The sequence below is a fragment of the Pantherophis guttatus genome, chromosome 1 (assembly GCF_059756535.1).
Source record: "Pantherophis guttatus breed Tessera chromosome 1, ASM5975653v1, whole genome shotgun sequence".
NCBI classification, from domain to species: Eukaryota; Metazoa; Chordata; class Lepidosauria; order Squamata; family Colubridae; genus Pantherophis; species Pantherophis guttatus.
This window is the reverse complement of record NC_142063.1, coordinates 70816898-70841490: the sequence shown is the minus strand read 5'-3', so window position 1 is coordinate 70841490 and position 24593 is coordinate 70816898. Positions and strand designations below refer to the sequence as shown.

The following is a 24593-nucleotide window of genomic DNA, read 5'->3' as shown; positions in this document are numbered from 1 at the left end:
AGGAGATGAATAGCAGGCAGGAAAGGAATAACTTTGGCAAGGATCTGAGTGATGGATGTTTGTGTGTGTGTAAGACTTTGAGTCTGTTTTTGACTCCGAGCAACTGTCTGAACAAGTCCCTGCATTTGCTTGGCAAGGTTTTTGAAAAATGGTCTGCCATTGACTGCTTTCTAGGGATGAGACAGAGTGATTGGCCTAAGGCAGGGGTGCCAAACTCGATTTGATTGAGGGCTGCATCAGGGTTGTGTTTGACCTCAGGCAGCCGGGTGGGCGTGGCCAGCTCAACATCAGTTATCGAGTCTGTTTTTGGCTGTGACAGCCTCCTGCAGCCCTCTGCCAGCAAAAACGGAACCCAGGTGGGCCATGTGCGGCCTCCTTGAGCTCCGTTTTCACTGGCAGAGGGCTGCAGGAGGCTGTCACAGCCAAAAATGGAGCCTGGGAGGGCCGCACACAGCCCTCCCAACCTCCATTTTCTCTGGCAGAGGCACCGCTGGCTAGTTCTTCATTGTTTCCAAGGTGGCCCCATGGGCCAGATCTAAGCACCCCACAGGCTGGATCTGGCCCGTGGACCTTGAGTTTGACACCCCTGGCCTAAGGTGACCCAACTGGCTTGTGCCCAAGCAAAGACTAGAACTCACAATCTCCTAGTTTCTAGCCTTACGACTTAACCAAATTGGCTCTGAGTGATACACAGTTTTCACAAATAGCAGACAAAGTTTGTTTATTTATTTATGAAATTTCAAAACCACCCATCTCCCTCACAGAGGGAAGTTGGAACTTGGACTGTAACAAACAGTTGAGTAATTCGATTTTTAATTAATTAAGTAATTAACGTATCAGGGAAAAGAAACTAAGCTGATCTTAGTTTTCAACAGGTAGAGCAGATTTTTGGTTTGTTTGTTTGAAAGAGGGATATTCCTGTTATCTAAACATTTATGTGCAAAAATCCAGGCTTGGCCACTACATGAACTAGATAATATCTTGCTACAAGAGTAGCAAAAACAGTGCATTTCCTGACACCTGCTTATCTTCTTTCTTTTTCAGCTTATCAGCCAGGAACGAAACCAAGGAGTACATTATGAATACTATTTGCCATTCCAAAGGCAAACATCAAGCTACAGCTGGGGCTATGGCTCCTGGAATGACTGCAGTGCTGAATGCGGTGGAGGTATATGCCAGCACCTCACATTTAATATTATTGATTTGCCTAAGTAATGCTTCCCAATCTATGTGTACAGATCACATATTGATCTCTGAGGATATTTTGGATAGTTTGTGGTCTTGGTGTATATGCTACAAACACAGACCTGTAGCAGATGGAGAAGCGGAAAGCTGAATGGGTGATGTGTGAGTATTAGTCTCCAAGATTGACTGTTTATTTAATTGGTCAAAATCTCAGATAATTAGCAAATCACACAAAATGTTGGCAAACTCACTCAAAATCTCAGAAACTTTTAGACAAGAATATTAGTTATATATGAGAATTGGTAGACATGCTAGATTTCAATCATTAAATTAATTGCTATACTAAACTATGGTAGTAGATTGTGTAATGACCTCTATTTTATACCTTTCACCTCTTAAAGCATTTAAAGCCATTTTTAAATAAAATAAATGCATTATCAAGTTGATCCTAAGCAGAAATCTGCTAGCTTGGGAGTATCACAGCATAGAATGGGTGAAAGCAATCTTCTTCTGCCTCAGATACCATTTCAGCTTTGCAGGATCCTATCTGAGTTGGTCACCAGGACCAGAGACTTAGTCTTCAACGTTGTGCCCTGCCTAAGGATTGCAAAAGATAGGATGGATAATAATGTGGACAGGTCCGAGGCATTTGGCTTGCTCTGAGTAAAGTATTATAAGGAATGAAACAAATGATTTAAGCCAGAAAAGTATTAAGTATGATCTTGCTTTTCAGGGCTTGCCAAAATAAATAAAAATTGCCCTAATTCAGGAGAGAATTGCTGGGTTTTAAACCACCCATTTTTGTTTAAGACCTAGGAGTAATATTCCCCTTCGATTCTCCCACACAAAATACATAAAAATGCCCTGAAAATTTGAAGCATTGACCTGTGTGGGGAAGATCAAGGGGAGCAAATGACAAAACAATGTTGGGCCATCATGATGCAAGCCCCATCCCTTTTGTTATGATCTCACACACCTATACAAAGGAGAAGGCCTTGTATCACCACAGCATGATGCTGCTTTGGTCATTTGCACAAAGGCACTTGCATCCTGTGAACATCTGTGAGTTTTAGGAAGCTACGTGCGTCTCAGGCTCTGAACATCTGTTAAGCATGAGAAGTGTAGCAATATTACTTCTGCAATACCTTATGCCCCCCCATGGGCACCTTACTAGTTTTTAGAGATGATATCATAATGATTGTAGCTGCTGCTTTCCCAAAGTAACTTTCTGTTCTTGTTGCCATTTTTCTAGTGTGTTATTTTAATGTAATGGGAAAACCAGGTTTGAACAGAGAGACAGAGAGACAAATGATTAGTTACATTAGATTATAATAGATAAAAGAGGCGTGCTGGCACAGTGGTTAGAATGCAGTATTGCAGGCTAATTCTGCCGACTGCCAGCAATTTGGTAGTTCAATTCTCACTGGCTCAGCTTTGACTCAACCTTCCATCCTTCTGAGATCAGTAAAATGAGGACCCAGATTGTTGGGGGCAATATGTTGACTTTGTAAACTGCTTAGAGAGGGCTATAAACTATATAAATCTACCTGCTATTGCTATAGCCAAGTTTTTATTTTTGGCTTTTGGGTGGGTCAGTGGGACACAATAGCTGACCATTATTCTTGAAATTTTTCCTCTTAGACCCTCATCAGATTATCACTGAATCCTGGAGCCAGAAGGAATCTCATAAAATATACTAACCTAAATACTCAGCCTTCCTGTTCTTACATACAGAAAATAATGGCGTATTCTAGTATTGCCTGGAAGGCTGTGAGAAAAGGCATAAATTGGAAGTAAACTCTGATTGAGTTGCAGCAGGATTATTATATCATGAACAAAATAATGGTTTTTTTGATAAAGCTTTTTTTGAAAATTTAACCTATATATATATATATATATATATATATATATATATATATATATATATATATATATATATATATATATATATATATATATATTTATATATATTAAAAACTTGCAGTGGTCTGGGCAGAAATCATCTTGTAATCTTTGCTTATGGGATTATAAAGAGATCCGCTATTAGCCATTCTAGGAGATACAATTTTGTAATGAGTGGCAGACATATTTTGATTCATTCAGCGTTAAAGCCTGTCCATCTGCTTATTCTTCTTCAAAGTAAATGTGACCATCAACCTTACTGATTGCACTGCATATATGCCAGTGAGATTGTATATGGCCGCGATGGCAAACCTATGGCACACAGAGCCGTCTCCGCTGGCATGTGCGCCATCACTGTCAGATCACTGTGGCATTTCTTTAGTGAGCTTCTGTTTCCCTGCAAACGATGAAACGGAAGCTCACGAAAGAAAAAGATCTTACCTCTTGCCGCACTGCCAGAGTTGGGATGCCCCGCCTCCCGCCGGCCAGCTGGTCTTTGGATCTCTACTGCACATGTGTGCTCATGTCAAGGCAAGAGCCTTAATGGTGCAGTGGACTAAAGTGCTGTTAAAGTAGCACTTAGCTGCCAGCTGCCTGCAATTACTGCGAGTTCAAATCTCACCAGGCTCGAGGTTGATTCAGCCTTCCATCCTTCCGAGGTAGGTAAAATGAGGACCCGGATTGTGGGGGCAATAAGCTGACTTTGTATAAGAAAGAACACCGCTTGGGGGGGTGGGGCGAAAGCCCTACAAAGCAGGTATATACAAAAAGTATGAAGGCTATTGCTTAATGCATTGTAAGCTGCCCTGAGTCTCCGGAAAAGGGTGGCATATAAATCGAACCAATAAATAAATAAATAAATAAATGTCCATGTATCTGTGCATCAGCGCATGTCCACACATGCATGCATCTGCGCACGTTTAGGCATGTGCACATTTGCACATGGTCATGCATGTGCATGCTTGCACACATTCATGCATGCACATATTCGCACATGTTCATGCATGTGCACGTTCGTGCACGTTCGTGCATGTGCACGTTTGCACACGCGCACTTTTCAGTTTAGGCATGCACGCGTGGTTTGGGCACGGTGTCTAAAAGGTTCACCGTCACTGGTATATGGTATGGTAAAGTGCAAATAGCAGGGTTTTTTAAATTTTTTCATTAAGCCTCTATACTGTTGCAAATGACATGAAAGGCAGTTTGATATAGTGGTTAAGGCACCAGGCTAGAAACCATTGAATTCTAATCCTGCCTTAGGCCTGAAAGCTTTTTGGGAGATTTTGGGACAGTCCCTCTCTCTCATCCCGCAACATCAGGCGTGGGTGACAAGATGGTTAGTCAAATCCTGTCACAACCAATGGATCAGCACCCGGTTGTTCCAGAAAAAGCAGACCCCGCACTTGAGGAAAAAATGCTAGGAAGAAAAAATCTTGCAAATGAAACAATCCAGTACAGACCACTCAAAATTACAACAGCACTGAGAAAGGGGACTTATGATCATTTTTCACACTTACAACCGTTGCAGCATCCCCATAGTCACATGATCAAAATTCAGATGCTTGGCAACTGACTCATATTTATGACGGTTGCAGTGTCCCGGAGTCATATGATCATCTTTTGCAACCGTTGACATGCAAAGTCAACGGGGAAGCCAAATTCACTTTACAAGTGTGTTATTAACAATTTCAATGATTCACTTAACAACTGTGGCAAGAAAGATTATAAAATGGGGCAAAACTCACTTAACAAATGTCTCACTTAACAACAGAAAATTTGTGATTCTAAGTCGAGGACTATCTGTACTACACAGCATAATCTAGAAACATAAAACATCCTCAGTGGAATAAATAATGCATCTGTAGTAAAGATTCAATCAGCAAAATTCTTTCTTTCATTACTCAAAAGAACCTGAAGAAACATATAACAATCTATTCACATTTAGCTAAGCTAACATGGGGGGGGGGTGTCTCCATCTCAACCAGCTTCTGCAAGCAATCAATGTCAGAGCAAGTCTGACCTCTGAGGGAAAGCTGGCCAAAAGTCCAGGGCCGTGGTAGGAAAATATTACCTCCCACCCTAAAAGTTGATGAAACTGAGGGATTTTCAGCATTCTTTTCCAAGGATGTGCATATTGAACCCATTATTACATTCAATTAATTATGTAACTTAATTAATTCCCCACCCCCACTCCCACTTTCAGATAAGTACTAGCTCTGTTACCTTGATTTCAATCACATCATTTGTGTGGGAATATGAAAAGACAATTCATTGGAAGCTGGCCTCTGCCTAATGCTTATCTCTTAGATAATACTTGGTTGCTTTAGGGATATTATGCAACCAATCTCCTTGGCAATTATCCATTACCGTGTGCCATCTTTGGCTCCTGTTGTTTTTCTCTGCTCCGCAGGTTATCAGTCTCGTCTGGTCTTTTGCACCATTGATAATGAAGCCTATCCGGATTATATGTGCAGAGATAAACCATGGCCAGGAAATAACCGCAGCTGCGGCCTCCAGCCCTGTCCCCAGACAAAACGGTGAGCTTTGATTCGGTTTCTTTCTTCTGTGAGATACCTTGAAATCCAAGTATCAGTCAAAGTCAGAAATAACTTGGTAGTCTCTGTTCGGGGCCCTTGCTACTCTCATATGAAATGCGTGCAGAGAAACCTGAGCCCTCCAAAAGCACAGGTAGCCCTCAACTTACAACCATTCGTTTAGTGACTGTTCGAAATTACAGTGGCACTGAAGAAACTGACTTATGGTTGGTTTTCACACTTACGACTGTTGCAGCTTCCCCATGGTCATGTGATCTAAATTTGGGAGCTTGACAACTAGCATCTATTTATGACAGATGCGCTTTTCTGGGGTCATGTGATTGCCATTTGTAACCTTCCCAGCCAGCTTCCAACAAGCAAAGTCAATGAGGGAAGCCAGATTTACTTAATGACCATGCAATTCATTTAATAACTGCAGGGATTTGCTTAGTAATTATGTCAAAAAAGGTCATTAAACGGGGTAAACTCACTTAACAGTTGCCTAACTTAGCAACAGAAATTTTGGGCTCAGTTGTGGTTGTAAGCCGAGGCCTACCATACAAGCTAGAATAAAATGTTATCCGAGGAAAAAAATGTTACAATTGGTAAGATAATTGGGTGGGAATAGACGATCTCTTTTCTTTGGGACTTTACCTATTCACAAAATGTTTTCCAGGTTGGGTGTAGCTAATCACACAACACGTAATTTTTATTGATTTATTAATCAAATGTATGTTATTATCTTTCTTTCATTTTTTTAATTGGCAAATTGTTGGTCTCCAAGATGTGCACCATCTTTCTAGACACGATGAACAAAGAAAAAAGTAGCTATGAAATCTACTGTTTTTGTTTTCTAAGCAAGTCAATGCAATCTGTGTGAGGTCCAGGGAAACTATCTGGAAATGAAAATGATGCTAGAAGCTGGTGCTTTGCTTTCCCATCAACCCAGTTAATTAAATTAAAAGCATCTGACTCCTCTCTTAGGAGAAGGGGTCAATATTGCTAAATGAACTAGGAAGGGCAAATAAAAGCTTTCTGTTGGAAGATCATAGCATATTTCCTGATTAGTGGGAAACTGTATTGGAAAGACCCTCCTTGCGTGAAATGCAAGTGGTGAGTGCCGGGAATTCCTTTTCATTTTATCAGAAGACTTTATTATTATTGAGAAAGGATGCTAATTACCAACTGTCTGCAAGGAATATAAATCCTTCCATTCCCCACTATCCTGTCGGAGCTGAAGAAGCTTCTTGGATGAGAAGCAAAACGTCTTCAAAAGAAAAAAAAAACCACAAGAAAGTCCAGTTGCCTCCTGAAAAAAAGCACTTTTGGGACAACCATGACCTGGATGACTGAGAATCCCTTCACACTATTATTTAGAAAGTTTTAGAAATATGAAGTTGTTTCCTCTGTTTTAGCACTAGGATTTTTCTGAGCATAATTAGCTTTCTGCTTGTAATATGAACAGAATACAAAGCTAGCATCCACATTCAGATCTCCAAAAGATGTGTCACAATTTGAACTTTCACAGAGTTAGACCACAATTCCCCCCCCTCCCTTCCCTTGTTCACTATGACCTCTTGCTAATTTCCAAGTACTTAGTGGGTTCTTGTGGCTACAATGAATTTAAAAAATTGGGGCAACTCAAATGAAGAGATCAAACCATGAAAGCATTTTTTTTTTTTTTTGTTATATGCAACTCTTGGAGGGAGTGATTTGAAGACATGATGAAGGGCAGGGGAAACTGAATTCTCCCCACCACCCACATATTTGGCCTTGATTTGAATTGGCTCTTCTTCTTGTGGGTAATAAAATGCCTGTATGTTTTCTGCATAATAGTAGCTATGGTGGGTGGTCTATTTTGGTGCAGGAAATTGGCATAGCTGCAAACAGGGGGGAAGGCTATTGCCTGCCCATGACCCTGATCCAAATTGGACCCTATCCCAACATCCTTTGGCAGTGTTTTTTGACCTTGGCAACTTGAAGATGTGTGGACTTCAATTCCCAGAATTCCAAGTCAGCCATGCTAGCTGAGGAAGGGCCATGCTGGCTGGGCAATCCTCAGAATTGAAATCCAAATGTCTTCAAATTGCCAAAGTTGAGAAACACTGTGCTAAAGCTTTAAAAAATGGCAGCGGAGGTTTTCGATCCGTCATCAAAATCCCTTTTAATTTGGCTCTAAAAGGATAGAAATCATACTGTAAAAGACAGATCCAGATGTCTATATATTTATTATGGGCTTTAAAATCTTTGTTCTATATACAAAGGGTATCTTACCTCTATCTGCCGGGAGCATGGAGCCGCAACAGAGCATGGAACTTGCAAACAAAGAGGTAACTAGGAGAAAGTGGTTCAGCTCTTTTCTTCCTTCGCCTCACCTCCAATAGTGGTTTTCAAGCTTCCTAACCTTAGTAAACAGCTTGTATTCCCCCTCCCCTCGCATTGTTAGCTGCTCATTAAGCAGGAATTTGCTAAAAAACAAACAAACCACAAATTCCTGAGAAATGCTTGTTGAAAGCCACAGACCTAGATTCATGAAATCATACAAAATAGAAAGGTTGGAAGAGACTTCAGAGAGCCTCCATGCCTGGTGAGACTTATACAGGTAGTCCTTGACTTACGACCACAACTGAGCCCAAAATTTCTGTTGATAAATGAAACATTTGTTAAGTGAATTTTGCCCCATTTTACAACCTTTCTTGATGCATTTGTTAAGTGCATTTGCAGTTATTAAGTTAGTAACATAGTTGTTAAGTGAATCTGGCTTCCCTATTGACTTTGCTTGTCAGAAGGTCACTAAAAGTGATCACCTGACCCCAGGATACTGCAACCGTCATAAATATGAATTAGTTGCCAAGCATCCAAATTTTGATCCCCATGGGGATGCTGCAATGGTTGTAATTGTGAAAAACGGTCATAAGTCACCTTTTTCCATGCTACTGTACCTGTGAAAGGTCACTGTTATAAGTCAAGGACTATCTATACTAATATAGTAGTTTAAAGCTTAGTCGTTCGTCCTGTTCATCCAAGCACTGTGACTACATAGCCTCTCTCCAAATTGCTGCTGAAAAGTTGTAATTTGCAGTGTGACAGAAGGGATTATTAAATTCGTAGCAAGCAATCATACTGAGTATGTTCAAACATTTTCATTTACATTCAATTAACGTTAAATTTAATTTAGATAAAAATATACTTTTATCTTGGCTCTACATCCTGGTTGGAGTGTGGCTCCTAGCACACTACTCAAAGGCTGGTGAGGCTCTAAATCTTCCAAAAGTTGAACATCTCTGGTTCCATGAACCTTTGAAGGCTTTTCTTCTAGGTGATGGACTTTGTTCTTAAAGCTTTGGCTTTTCTCCCTAAATAATGGTGTTGGGCAGTCAGTGCTTTTGGCCTTCGTATCCTATGTGAAGAAGGGTGAGAGAAGATAGTTTCTTATTTTTCTTTGTAGCCCAAGAGTTTAGATACCATATCCCCAGTAGCTTCTGCTGAGAAGTTTAGTAAATTAAAAATGAATATTGCTGGAGATTGCTGCATTATTTTATCTAACCTTTCTTTTCTATTTTTCTATATTTTTCCCATACCCATTAGTCTGGATGATAATTATACATATTCAGTTATCTGTCCTCAGGATCAGAGGTCCCTCCATAATGATGAATTACCAACAAGTAGTACAACTGTATTAAAAGTCATATTTCACATAATGAAATTCACTACTACAAGCATGATGATGCCATTTGCTTTGATAACTTCAACAAGGGGCTGGATATATAAAAACAAAATAGTCTTTCAATGGTTATTTACTGTGCTGGATACGTGGCTTTAGGCATGGTAGCCCTTTCATATAAGCGAATGGAAGAGTCCATCTTTCAAGTTTAGCTTGTTGATTTCTTGGTGGCAACTAATTGATTAATAAGCAGAATGCTATAGTGAAGGATTTTTGAGTTGGATTCCTATAACATTGTGAACCATGGCTTGTTTTCATTGTGGTTTGCTAAACATGACATAATCAGGCCTAACTTTAAACCATAAACCACAATAGACGGCTCATACATCAAGCTAAACCAAACTGAAGGACCCCTCAGAGGGCTGGGGTATGAGGAATTAGAATAATTACAAATACTGTTTGGGGAAGTGAAGATATGGCTTAGTTATGTCTTAACCTAATGGGATACCCAGTCTGATCCAGTGGAGCTCCTAGGTCCTACACAGTGATGGGATTCAAGTAATTTAAAAACCGGTTCTCTGCCCTAATAATTTTTCCCAACAGCCAGTTTGCTAAACTGCTCAGAAAGTTAACAACTGGTTCTCCCGAAGTGGTGCAAACTGGCTGAATCCCACCACTGGTCCTACAGAAGAAGATACCAAAAAGGGTTTTGAGCTTTCAAGTTGAATATCTGCACAATTGTTATACAGTTCCCAAATCTTTATTATGCTTTATAATTCAAATCAGACAACAACAAAAAAGAATCTCCCATGTAGGGTCATATATCCCCCATATATCCCCCCATGATAGAATATGGAATATGTGGCTAAATTAGCAGAGAAGTAAAGGTAGCTACAGTGCTATATAGCTTGCAGTGGTCACTCCTGAAACAAAAAATCTTTTGCTATGTTCTTTAACTGTAACTCAAGGGTCCCCAACTCATGGCCGTGGCCCATTACCACTCTGTTGTCTGTTCAAAACTGGGCCATGGGAGAGATGGGGAAGCATGCGCATTTCCACTTGCATGAGCAGAGGCTGTTTGCACTTACACGCAAAACTCCATTAGTGTGAATGGAGCTTCGTATGCTAGCACTCTCTGCTCAAGCACCCCCGGCTTACACACGAGTGCAAGCACCCTCTGCTCATGTGCAAAGCTCCAATGGTGCTATGTGCACACACATGCACCTGCCACTCATATGCCCCCCGGCCAGACTGAGCTACCAAGCTAGAAAGATTGGTTATCACTGCTGTAACTGTTCCCACGACATGCTAAATCAGGATGTGTTTAACCATGGTGCATTGATTAAATCATAATTGCGTGGGTTCACATAATACATTACATCTTAACCATGATTGATGAGCTGGACTAAAAGAACATATTAAACCACAATCTAACCGGCTGCATTTTGATTTAGCCATTATATGAACTCAGCTAGCACTGCAAGTCTATAGGATAGAGATCCCATTGCCGTTTGAAACATTTCTTGCAAGTTTATTTTATTACTGAATATAGTTCCATGGCAACCTAAAGTAATATTTAACTATAAAGGAAGTAAGTGGTAAAATTCCTCTTGGAATATAAGGCTGAAATTATTTTTTAGGCACTGATCCTTATTCACAGTCTGTTTCCTTCTCTATTCCTATTGAAGGAGCTGTGTAGATTCGCCTCCTGCCAGCTAAGTTATTTTTAGAATAGGACTTCCTCTGAGATGCCATGCTCCAATCCTACAGTCACTCTTCCCTGAGCCTCCTATTGGTCTGTAGGCTGTGCCAAGATAGTTGAGGTTATTTGTGCAGTTTCTGTTGGAAACGACAGCTTGAGTTGGCTGTTTGACTGCCTGGAATTTTGATTAAAGCCCAGCCTTGCTACTCCTATTTGCAGCATTGGGTTTCTCCCAAATTTAGAAAAGTCAAGTTAAAAGAAGAGTTTTATGTCAATGCATATACAGAGAGAAGCATGTTTCAAGAGTATCAAGAGTATCGAAATCTGATTAATTCATATTTTATTCAAAGTGTAGCCCCAGGCTAGACCCTGGAGATCTCCCAAAGATCAGCCCTCCATCCCAAATGCCCTGGACCACATTGATAGCGAGTAGTGTTAGGTATAAATGTGCAAAAAAAAAAATTTCACAGGCACATTTTTACCTGAAAATAAAAAAAATTCTCCAGCTACTTTTAGATATAGTGGGAAAGATATTGGGACCCTGCAGGTACAAAACCCATCTAATATACACTGCTCAAAAAAAATAAAGGGAACACAAGCAGAAGACATCCGAGATCCGAATGAATGAAATAGCCTTATTAAATACTTTGTTCTTTACATACAGTAGTTTATACTCTGCTCAAACAACTAAAGGAAACACAAAACTACTGTATGTAACGAACAAAGTATTTAATAAGGCTATTTCATTCATTCAGATCTCGGATGTCTTCTGCTTGTGTTCCCTTTATTTTTTTGAGCAGTATATTTATTTTAAACATGCATAGCATCTGCATAATATAGGTAGATCATACAATAATCATATTCCTCATGCAGAATCTGGGGTTTGTGTTAATATAGCTCTTGGTGTTGCAACCCCTTAAAAGTAGTGGCATTCTACTACTCTCTCCCAGAGAAAGATTCCCTCCCTTTCTAAATCTTTCCTAAGGCCTTTATTAATACTTCATCTCAAATGGTCTTTTTGATTCCTTTCATTCACTTCCTTTCCATGATTTGGCACCCCTGTTATTTTTAATGCTACTAGGAATTTCCATTGTGCCCCTGATTGGAATTCCTGGCTTTGAATAGGACCGTGTTAATTCCTGTATTTCAGGCGTCTTTTTCCTAACCCTTGCTTACTAGCTGGATAAAGCCTGTGATCCAGAAAGCTCATCCCAAGAACTAATCATGAGAAATTTTTGTTCTGGGAAGCTCTCTTGTGACACCAGTGACTCCTCGGATCCTTGAGAGTTATTTTTTAAACATTTGTTTTTAGCTGGAAAACTGGCGGCTGGAGCCAGTGCTCTGCCACCTGCGGAGGAGGCATTCAGAGCCGTTCAGTTTACTGTGCCTCGTACAATGGACATCATTTTCAGGATGCTGTGGATGATACTGAATGTGCTTCCTTAACAGAGAAGCCACGCAGCACACAGCCTTGCAACCTGCAGCGCTGTGCAACATGGGTCTCAAGTCCTTGGTCTGAGGTGAGTTTTTTCTTCTATGTGCAATATCTGTACTGAGACAGGATTGGTCCAGCTTTTTCTGCACTTTGGGGAGAAGAAGATAATCTAGCCCCAGGGCACCCTTGAGGCACCCTGATTTGCCTAGTACTCCGAGTTTGTCGATCAGAAGGTCGACAGTTCAGCAGTTCGAATCCCTAGTGCCGTGTAACGGGATGAGCTCTCGTTACTTGTCCTAGCTTCTGCCAACCTAGCAGTTCAAAAACACGTAAAAAATGCAAGTAGAAAAATAGGGACCACCTTTGGTGGGAACAGCATTCCATGCGCCTTTGGCGTTTGGACATGCCACATGACCACGGAGATGTCTTCGGACAGCTCTGGCTCTTCGGCTTAGAAATGGGGATGAGCACCGCCCCCTAGAGCCAGAAACGATTAGCACGCATGTGCGGGGGAACCTTTACCTTTACCTTAAAGCGTTGGAAGTACAGGTAGTCCTCATTTAGTGACCACATTTGGGATTGGCAGCTCAGACATTAAATGAAGAGGTCACAGAGTGAAACTGTGCTAAAGATCTTACTTCAATTTCCTTTGCTTTATAGACTTGTAAAAGGTATAAAAGCAAGGATTGGCCATCAAGTTATTTTTTCATTGCTTTTGTAACTAAGCAGTTGCTAAACAAGGACTACCTGTAACACAATAGAATTCTGTAATATTGGGGCTTATTATAATTCTGTGTGCGCCTGTGCTACAAGTACAGAGTGAGATTAAATACAAGATGTAGAGCAGTGGTGCTATTCATCCGGTTCTATCCAATTTGGGCGAAATGGTAGCGGCAGCTGCAGGAAGCTCCGCCCACCCACCCAGACATCATCACATCCTGTTTTTGACGCTCTGCGCATGCGCTCCCATTTGCAAACCAGTAGCGAAGGTAAGTGAATACCACCCCTGATGCAGAGTGGAAGTTGATCTAGGACCATGGGGGAGGGGGGTAAATTGGAATCTACCATAGATATGGAAGCTCAGTGTAATCTTAGGCGGGCCATTTCCTCTCAGCCCAATTTGACTGACTGATTGATTAAATGTATATGTTCCCCCATCTCATCTTATAAGTTACTATATAATTTACCTTGCAAGATTGTTTTTGTGGGAAAGCAAAGGAAGGTCACTATATATGCATCTTAGAGGAAAAATAGGATATAAATCTAACAAATAAATAAAAATGTATAAATAAAATACATAAATGCTCAAATATCATTTAACTGGTTGTAACTTTAAAACATGTATTTAAAATTAGAAAAATTACAAAATATATACATAAAAATAGAACAATTATTTTAAAAAGACGGAAGTCAGAAAAAACAGAAGAGAAAAAGCCCAAACCAATTCAAAAAAAAAAAAGGATGTATCTTAAAGTTTATAAAATAAAATAACAAGCCACAATTGTACTTCTCCACCAAAAGAAATCAAACTCCATGACAAAATCTCTCGAACTGCCCATATGTTCTTGAATGTTCTGAATATGCCTGAATGTTCTTCTGATGCCATAGCATTTCAATGAAATGTTGAACACCTGAATACTGAAAAAGAGATCTTTATTCAGACTTGTAGACTATGCAGAACAAATTAACATCAGAAATAGAGAAGTGTGTCATGCAATGCAGATTATTATTATTTACTTTATTCATTAAACATGAAACTCAGTCAACTGAACATTCAAAAATGCATCACAAATACCATTGACTGGTGCTAATGGTTGATACGGGTTGCAGCCAGCGTCCTAGGTATCAACTTATTATTATTATTATTATTATTATTATTATTATTATTATTATTATTATTATTATACTACAGTGTTCAGTAAGCTGTGGTGAAGGTATTCAAACCAGGACTGTAAGCTGCCAGGTTGAACAGGGCTCTCAGATTCTAGATATTGCTTGCTTGAGAGAACCAAAACCTCAGCATACCCAGCCCTGTATCGGGGAGAATTGTATACAGGAGATTGGCTGGCATATCGGAGACTGGGGATTGGTGAGTATGACACATATTTCCCTAGAGGAATAGTCCAATTTTTGTCCCTTCGCTGCTCCCTTTTTCACATTGTTGCAAAGACCCATCTGCATCCATGCAATATTTGTTGATCTCCTGGGATAATGAAAATAACCACAAGAAGGATGTCACCAACCTGAATAGCCTGTAGGACAAAGTTAGAGCATGGTCACAGCATAGATATTTAATCAATGGCTTTTTGGGGCAGGATGGTGACATTCACATGATCTTATCTTCTGGAAATGAAACTATAAAGTGTCTTAGTTGTAATTGCCTGTAAGAACAATTGCCTGCAGAACCTTTAGGCCGGGGTCAGAACCTGCAGCTCTGGAGCCGCATGTGGCTCTTTCACCCCTCTGCTGCGGCTCCCTGTCACTCAAAATATGCATCACAACCACCAATGTGCAACACCCGCTGGTACATGATTTATTGAGCTTTTCAACCCCGGTAGGCCAACCCTGGATAAATACAAGAAAAGTTTCAGAACAAAACAGAACGTTTAATTCAACTACTTATGCTAGTTTTATGGCCGTTCAAGAAATAGTCAGGCATGGGAAGGGTTTTGTGGCTCCTGGTGTTTTCTTTTCTGTGGGAAACGGGTCCAAATGGCTCTTTGAGTGTTTAAGGTTGGAGATCCCTGCTTTAGTCTATTCCTGGGCCTTATTTATCAGTCCTACTATGGTAATTGACCTGGAAATAACTAATCCTACCAGGTCTTTCTTCTTTACCAGTTTCTTTCCCTGATGTGCCATGATTTTAATGTTTTGGGATGGTAATTTTCAGAATTCCAAGTTAGAATGGCTGCAGGAAGACTGGAGGGTTCCAGATTGGAAAACCTCCAAGTAGTATTTGCAGACTTGTTCCTTGACATTTCACCCACAAGGTCTCTGGCCCCTTGGTGATTCTTTGCTCCTCATCTGATGATTCTTTGCTTCTCATCTGATTGTCCATTGTTTTAATTCTTACCATTTTTTGATTAAGTGCTCAAAAAGCTGCAGTTCTGGTATCCGAACCCGCCAAGTCATCTGTGCTGATGGTGATTCCAAATTCTATAGTCATGAGATTTGCCAAGAGATACAGCCACAGATACCAACCATGCTTGGGAGCTGCAATACACAACCTTGTCACCTGCCCCAGCGTAAGTACAAAGTGCTGGTATCTCAGCATCTACTTCCAAGACAGCAGGGATGTTAGAATAGATAGGAATGCCACCGTCATACAGTTTAACTGCTAGGCCTTTCCATTTTATATATGTTAAATTATACCTCTTATGAAACATCCTTTACAGAAATGTTGAGCTGATGACTCAGTATTCTTCATGTCCTATGTTTGATTGCTGACTTATTTAAAAAAATGGGGTGATGTGATACATGTTGGAATAAATGAGGTTAGCAAAAAACGAGTGAACTCCTGCCTTAGTAAGTTGGACCTTACCAGTCAAACATTGAAGTCAGTAAATTAATTTCAGGAGTGCAGTAAGAGAAAAAATATTTTTATGATTTGTGTTTTGTGGGGATTAAACGCAGGAGACTCATTCAGATCACATGTGACTTGATTTATATTTTGTTCTTCCAAATAAAAATGCTAAGCTTAAACCTTAGACTTTTTAATATCCAAACATTTGTTCTCTAGTACCGAATTATGATTTTCTTAGGTCACATCAGAAATCTGTGATTTCTAGAAAATCTAGAAAGCACTGAAAAAAATAATTGGTTTGTTGTTGTGTTACTGTTAAAGGTGGTTTTGGGGGAGAAAGTTCATTGTCTTCTCGCTTCCCAATATTATTATTCCAGAGAAACTAGTATCAAATTGAGTTGATGATTTGCTACCAATATCAAGCCAGTCAGAATCAATTTTTTTTTAAAAGTCAATGCTGCTGATTTCTAAAGGAGCCTCTGACAACTTACTTTGTCCTGTGATCCACGCTTTCTGTTGGTGCCCTGGTTGGGTGGAAGCTGAAAGGGGCTTGACATGACCAAGCACCATGACCCTGTGATATTATTGGAGTTGGTGGAGCTAGGTTTCTCTACTCAGTTTTTTCCCCTTAAGTTTGGGGAAATTTTAAGGCTAAAAGAAATGCTTGGAGACTTACTAAAGTTTAAGGCACCCATTTGATGCTTTAAAACCACTCCAATAAAAATCAGCCCAATTTGGAAGATATTATGGTTATCCACTTTAATGTACATATATTTGATTTATAATTCCCTCAATTATTGTGTCAACTCTAGGAAAATACCTTGAAAAACAAGAATAGAAAAAAGAAAATCAGTAATAATAGTATCAGCATAAAAGCTCACTACTGCTATAAATAAAAAACATTGCAATCAAAATAGAAAACAGAGGTCACGGGCCATTGTCGTCTTCCTAGGGCTGAGAAAGAGGGACTGGCTCAACATCATCAAGCTGGCTTTGTGCCTAAGATAGAATTAGCATTCATGGTCTCCCAGTTTATAGCCTGATGTCTTAACCACTACAACAAATTAAATAATTCTCTCATCAAGAATTAGAAGTGGAAAATCCCTGAAAACATAGGGTCCTTGAATCCATAGTACCGGATCTTTCTAAAGTTGAGCTTAAATTTGTACTTCCCCATCCAGATCCTAATAATCAGAGAAGAACCTCAGCAATATCATTTGATTGGCCAGAGTAGAGATACTCAACTGAGTAACATCCACATATTAGTGATATCTGACCCCATACCATTAGATAATATCACCCAGCTAGTTCATGTAGATATTAAAGAAGAGCACAAAGTGTCAAACCCTGAGGAACTATGCAAAGCAGACATCTTGATTTGCCAGTATTCCTGGTCAACAATCTTAGGCTGAATTCTCCACCCCACCAATGCTATCTGGAGTCTACTCAAGGGAAAAGAGCATCAGTACTACTGCCTCCTACTCCCAACCCTTGGAAATGTTCCCCCAAAATACCACAATCAATAGTATCAAAAGCCATTGAAGTCAAGTAAGACCAGGAAAGTCTAGAAAAACTAAGGAACTCATTTCATCCTTTAAATTTTCCCTAAAACAATAAAAAGAACAGGGAAAACAAAGGATCCCAAGTTTTTGGCTCCACACCAGTGATGGGTTGCCCCCCGGTTTGCACTGGTTCTATAGAACTGGTAGTAAAACCAGTGGGAGGCTCCACCCATTGACTCTGATGTCATGAAAACGCTTCTTCGCTTGCGCAGAAGAGCGTGTGCGCGCGGCCCCGTTGCGAACCGGTAGTAAGGGTAAGTAGAACCCACCCCTGCTCCACACACTTTGGGAGTTTTGGAGGGGATATTATTAGGGTACTGGAGAGCCAAATGGGAATTCATTGCACTTTTGTATTACATTTTAACTTACTTTCCTTTTCTTGAAATTTTGCCTCTTTCTTAAGGAATATTCATGTTTTCCACTGTATACTCTGTCTGGGTATTAAAGTCTGTTTTCTAATGGAGCTTTATTTCCTTCTATTTTATGGTGCCATTTTAACACTACACAGCAAAGTATTGTGTAGGTTCCCTTTAATTGATGGTTGTGGGAGTAGAGTTATTTGTTTTTGTTTTTTTACACAGAATAATACAGTATATTTATTTGTATTCCTGCAGAGGTTCCCAGTATGCAAGACATCACAGGGTACAATATCAGTCGTCGGACATTACTGACCCGCTACCGTCCTGACCAAGGCACTGAAGGTTCGGAAATGCCAAGTTGGCCTTCCTTCAACTAGTGTTATTTCGCTTTTCTCTGAGTAGCTTTTTGACATTTTCCCCTTTCCCATTTTTAAGGAAATGGAAGTTTTAGAGGCTATAGTTTTTTAAGGAAAAAGCTTTGGGCTCCCTTAGTCCTGCCTTCATTTTCCAGCTTTTCTTAGTGACGGTGATACTGGCAAAGGTGACATGACTATGAAGATGGGGGGATAAATTGATATCTGCTTCCACCCCTAGTCACTAATGTAGTGGGAACCAGTGTACACATTTGGAAGTTGTAGAGCATGTTATAGCTATGTGAGAGAAAGGAGCTCCCTATACACAAAATAGTGGCCATGATGACCTGCCAATCACATACATGCAACAAATCACCTAGAGCCTAGAATATGCTAGAGGTTGCTGCTTATCGATAACACACTGGGAGTCCCAGTTCTAATACCTCACTGCAGATCCACCTTATGCTTTGTCTCAAGTCTTCAATGAATTTGAATGACACAACTAGTGTTTCCGGAGTAGATCCTAAGAATAATTTATGGCTATGCAGAAGGCATAGGGCAACCCTTGCCTGACAGTATTTCTAATTTCTAACTTAAAGATACCAGAATTTTCTCAGGCAATTCTTAAATCATGTGTCTTCTGGTACTTTACAAATTTCCTGAAAAGTGGGAAATCATGCTGTCCTTTGATTGAATGTGTCAATTTTACCTAAAAATTATATTGAGCTAGCCTTGACTCCTAAGGCAGTAGACACTTACCGCTTCTTGACTAAATGGCTTTCTTGTAAGTGAATTATCTTCTTCTGGGATAGTATTAGTATTTCTTGGACTACCACATTTCTGGATTTCTTGGTGGTTGGCTATATTAACTAAGTGCAATCCCTGTTTTGCTTTGAGGAGAGAGGGATCAGCCAAGATGACCAAGGAGCTTTTTCCTTGACTTTCACCCAAGCTTATACTTTTTGCTTCAGTTCCATGCTTCATGTTTCCTCATAGGGATAGTCAATAAGAAACTATAAATAAGAGGCAAAGGGAATACAGAATTCTGAAATCTGATCATGCTCAGTGCTCTTGAGTCTTAAATGAGTATAAAATATGAAATGAAATGGTATTCATTCTATATCCTGTGCATACTGCATTCAAATGAAGACTCTCCACAATATGTTGTCCAATATGCCATTTAGCCCCAGTGGGGTCTACGACAACTCACCACAGCCAATTTGTCATAGCCAACTCACCATACGCAACTCGCCATGGGACAATTCACCACACAGCAACTCGCCGCAGGACAAGAGTTACACTAATAGCAAAGAAATAGTGGTATAGAATCGTTAAAGAAAGGATGCCAAAGGAGGGGCAAAATGAAATGTGAATGTCAAAAATTAAAATAATTTTTTAACTATTTTAAATAATTAAGTTGAATTGTTGAATTGTCCCACAGCAAATTGTCCTATGGTGAATTGGCCATGGAGAGTTGTCCTGTAGTGAATTGGCTGCAGTGAGTTGTGCCATTCTAGTATAAATGGCCTTTTCAAGAGTCCAGTACTACTTTTCAAGAGTTGCAATACTCTTTCTGATTTCTGGAAAAAGAAGAAGGATAAGTTTCAGGTGAAAAAAAAGAAGAAGAAAACTTTTCTTGCTTCTCCCACAATGTGTTCAGGTTTCAAATCTGTATGCCAGACCTTACTATGTAGTAATATAAAGTAGAGCTGCTAAACCTCTCTATCATTTCCCCATGCCTGTTAAGTTTTCCATCCATATTATAGGCAGGAAAGTATGTAAGTATAAAAAATTAATAGCACACTTCTTTATTCTCTTGATCCTAATCTTCCCATCAAGCTCCTAACTCCTCCTGCTCCCCCTTTATTATTACCTTTCTGTCTGATAACTATAGCTACAGCTGCAAAATATCCTGGGCTCCTAGAAAGTAAATCTAGAGAAACTGTTTACTTCCAGGCAACCTGTCCATCCAACAAATCCTTTGAGTGTTTATTCCCATTTTTGCTCCCCAAAGATTTGATCTGTGTGAAAGGGAAAAATCATGAGAAAAACATAAGAGGAAGATCATAAGAACTGGAAGGTATTATCTTTTGTCCTCTCCCTAGTTCTGTGAATGAAGCAAGGAGTTTGCTCAATATTAATCAACTTGCCTGGGTAGCTGCTAGCTAAGTCTTTGGACCATTTCTATTTCCCTGAGGATTTTTCCAGGTTATATGCATATACAATTACGGAGCCTCAGCTATGATCCTAATGACATTGTAAACAAACAAACAAACAAACAAACAAACAAAAACCACTATTTTAAGTAGGGTAGTTTTATTTTGTTGTCAAATTAATAGACTCAGTCTTGCAATTGATATTCTAGGAGAGCCATGTTGGTCTTTGGTAGCCAAAATCAGGACCTAGCACCTTATCAGAATAACAAATTGAGAAAGACTAACTCACTTTATTAGAGGTATGGAGTGACCACCAAAATGTATGCCTTATAATAACATTTGTTAACCTAATAAAGTGGTACCAGACTCCTCCTCATTTCTAACAATTGATAGTAGAGATCATTACTCTAACATAGGAATGTTCAGACTTTCTGCATTATGACTGAGTGCTACACCAAGTGATAAGCCTTGTACTTGTACAGGTGATCTATGTCAGATGAGCAAGAATGCGGTAGGTTGAGGGAAGGTGCAGAGATATTGGGGTAAAAGAAAATAGAGAAACCTGTGTGTAGATCTCACCACTACCTCTACCTCATCACCTTTAGTACCTCACCACCAGTGGTGGGTTGCTACCAGTTCTCCCCTGTTCTTGCGAACTGGTAGCGGAAATTTTGAGTAGTTCGGAGAACCGGTAAATACTACCTCTGCCTGGCCCCGCCCCCAATCTATTCGCTGCCTCCCGAGTCCCAGCTGATTGGCTAGAAGGAAAAAAAACTGTTTAAACTCTTGCTGCGGCGCTTCAAAGCTCCGTCCTACAGCTGATCAGTGGTAAAAGGCAGTGTGGTGGTAGACTAGTGCGCTCCAAAAAACAAATAGGTAGATCGGTGTGCTCCAAAAACAAATGGGTAGACTGGTATGGCTTTGCAAACAGTTAAAAGCCTGGTAGACCAGTACCTCTGCTTAATCCTAAAGAATTGTCACATGACCATCAAACCATGCCCACAAAATAAGCCATGCCCACAGAACCAGTAATAAAGAATTTTAGAACCCACCCCTGTTCACCACCTAATAAGAGTTTGCCCCAATGAAATATGATTATAAGCTATATAACATTGTATATTATGTTTTCTTGATGGGTACACTTTATCTCCTATATTTTTCAGTTTCTAGACATGAAAGAATAATCCAAACTGGCTCTACTCATCACCAGGTCCAGCTAAATGAGAGTCCTCGCTCCAATTTCTTACCTCTTGGATGGGATAGTGACTCAGACTCTTCTGTGTCCCGTCGGTCCCATTCTTATCCAAATGGTGGTAATGATCAAGACTGCAACCATACTCCTCATGGCTGTTGTTCAGATGGTCGCACTGCTGCAGCAGGTCCCTTTGGCCAAGGTTGCCCACTTGATTCTTGCCATCTGAGCAGGTAGGACTAGCTCACTGAATGAGCAATTTGCAGGCAAAGCTGATATATTGGGTTGCTTTCAACGTTACTGGTTTTCCACCCCCCAGATATGGGTGCTGCCCCGATGGAATATCACGTTCCCAGGGACCTAACCAAGAAGGGTGCACACAATACTACAGTGATGTTTACATAAGCAGAAATCCTGTTACTCCCACTCCAACAGTAAGTGAGGCAAACTTCTATGCATTCTAGAAGACATGTTGGAATATAGTTATTTCCCCTTAGCTATGCCCTATACAATGGCTGCGTTTATCCAAAATCAGTGCTGTTTCTCTATGTCCTCTTGATTAATCTGATTTTTCCATAGACACCTGCAATCTGAATTAGGTTCAAAAGTTCATCAGCTCTTCTGCCCCTCCAGATGAAAAGCTAGAGAAGGTTCCTTCCAACTCCACAATTCTACGATTTTTCTATTTCTACAGACAATTCCTCCAAGTTCTCGCTAAGATAGAGTAAAATATTATAAAGTGCTTTGTTGTCTTTCACAGGGTGTAATGGGCTATTTCCATTCATCACATTAAAGTTAGCAGTGTAGCTTTTTGATATTTTATTCTGTAAGAAAAATGTAACTGAATTATGAATTGTTTCTGGGATTGAGTCAGTTGAATGTGTTACTTCATAAACACTGTTGAATGGTATAATCTGAGTAACACCTGGTTTTCTCTAAGACAAGCCAAGTTCTTGCCCAGCAGCTGCCGACAGAGGAATGCCGAGGTTCTATGTATGGTTGTTGCTATGACAACATTGCCTCTGCTTTAGGGCCTCAAGGGGAAGGATGTCCCACAAGACTCAGCCAATGTAAGTGACATTTGGTTTTTGAAATGTAATTTCACATTTAGTACTTTCTAGCAAAATGGCAGCAACCAATGGAATTGTTTTAGTGGTATTTTATATGTACAGGTGATCTTGCTTAACGATGGTAATTGTGGTCTCCAGTTCTGTCATTAAACAACACAGTCATAAAGCACATCACATGATTTTGTTGACTTGTGATGGCAGTTGCTGTAGCTCCAGTTGCCATTGTTGTGCGAATCTTGTGTAGTCACAGCATACTCTAGTCATGTGATCACCATGTGCAACTTCCTGCTAACTTCCCTGTTGAATTTGCTTGCCAGAAGATGGCAGAGAATGTCAGTCACATAAGCACTGCAACAGCCACAACTATGAGGAACAGTTGTAAGTCCCCTCATAGTTCATCAATAGTTTGATGAAAAAGTGGTCACTGAATGTGGACTACTTATGTACTATAAAATCAAAAATCTGATTTAAAAAGACCTGTCAGAGTTCAACCTGAAATATATAAATATCTTTATATCTAAATTCTATTGTTTATATTTCTTGCATAGAAAAATATTTTGTGCTTTTGTAATAAGGTTTTGAAGAATTTGTACATTCTATGCTCTTCATAAGAAAGACTCACCAATACATTTCTGTTTTGAAGTAAAACTTGTTCAGGCTCCCAGATGAAATCACTTGTATTCATACATATCACACAAGTCCCTTTTGTGTAGTGTTTCCCAACCTTGGAAACTTCCTGGTGTGAGAACTTCAACTCCTAGAATTCTCATCGATGGTGATGCTAGCTGTGGAATTCTGGGATCTGAAGTCCACAAATCTTGGGATTGCCAAATTAGGAATTACTGCTTTAGGGGAAGCAAATTCATGCAGGCATGGGAAAAAGTACAATATAAGAAACCAAAGAACTTGATAACATGATAAATAAAAAACATACAAATATCATTTCTCTTCTGGCTTTTGTTGCTAGCTTATCCTGTCCAGTGTCTGTTACCCAGTGCCCATGGTTCCTGCACAGATTGGACCATACGTTGGTATTTTGTAAGCGATGTTAGAAAATGCAATCGTTTTTGGTATGGAAGTTGCCATGGGAATAAGAACAACTTTGCTACTGAAGAAGAATGCATGAAAGCCTGCCATGGATCAATGGGAAGAAGCCATGTGAGTCTTCACCATCATATTGCAAGTCCTAACATCCACTCTAGTTCTCAACTGCAAGAAGGGAACACAGAAGTAAAGCCACAACAATTTGGAAGAACTGTAACTCATAGAACAGGAAATGGAGGTCATAGTGATAGGACTTCCTCCAATCAAGATGCCTTACCTGAATCTGAGCAAGGAACTAGCTTGCTAGAAAACCAGCCAGAAAGTTCTCATCACTCAAAAACTCTTGATGAAATAAAAAGGGACACAGTAGATCATTCGCATGGTTTGAGTGAGACTGTGATTTCCAGACACTCAGAGAAGCAGCTGACTGTGAATGGCCAGACCACTCAACATGAGCGTGAAGAGTGGAGGAGGGAATCAGGTGCAGATGGGTTAACATGGAGAAGATTTGGGTATCAAACCCCACCAGAGTCCACTTTTCAATATTCTCTGAACAGGTACGTATTTGCATTAGCACAGAAATATTGAAGATGTCTTGCTAATTTTTTAGAATCATGCTTCATACAAGTTCCCATCTAATCCTCTATGCATATCCATTTTGGGGGAAACTGCTGCATATCTTTCAGGATCTTCTTGGATGGACCAGAATCTTCTGCAGTGGAGGCAGGCCTAGGACAAAGCATTCGTCTTCTCTGTAAGACGGACAATTCCCACTTCTCTAGAGTTGAATGGCAGAAAGACGGACAGCCAATCTCCTATGATAGGTAGGTCTGACCCCTGGATCCACCTCCTTATACCCTTTGAATGGAACTTTAAGATCATAGGTTTCACATTTGAAATTCGTCAGTATCT

General features: G+C 40.0%; 1 protein-coding gene across 4 annotated transcripts in view; it reads left to right on the top strand.

Moving 5' to 3' along the window:
- PAPLN (papilin, proteoglycan like sulfated glycoprotein) overlaps positions 1-24593 on the top strand; it is an 86856-nt gene that overhangs the window by 50015 nt on the left and 12248 nt on the right. For 2 of the 4 annotated variants that reach the window (XM_034417717.3, XM_087882369.1), the window contains 12 exons: positions 1045-1168; positions 5498-5624; positions 7886-7951; positions 12300-12507; positions 14335-14511; positions 15511-15667; positions 18122-18208; positions 21539-21800; positions 21887-22001; positions 22508-22637; positions 23605-24238; positions 24368-24505. In XM_034417717.3, coding sequence (XP_034273608.2) covers positions 1045-1168; positions 5498-5624; positions 7886-7951; positions 12300-12507; positions 14335-14511; positions 15511-15667; positions 18122-18208; positions 21539-21800; positions 21887-22001; positions 22508-22637; positions 23605-24238; positions 24368-24505 — 2225 coding nt within the window. The remainder of the gene's footprint in view (positions 1-1044; positions 1169-5497; positions 5625-7885; positions 7952-12299; positions 12508-14334; positions 14512-15510; positions 15668-18121; positions 18209-21538; positions 21801-21886; positions 22002-22507; positions 22638-23604; positions 24239-24367; positions 24506-24593) is intronic. The other 2 variants (XM_034417718.3, XM_087882372.1) reach the window with 1 other exon arrangement.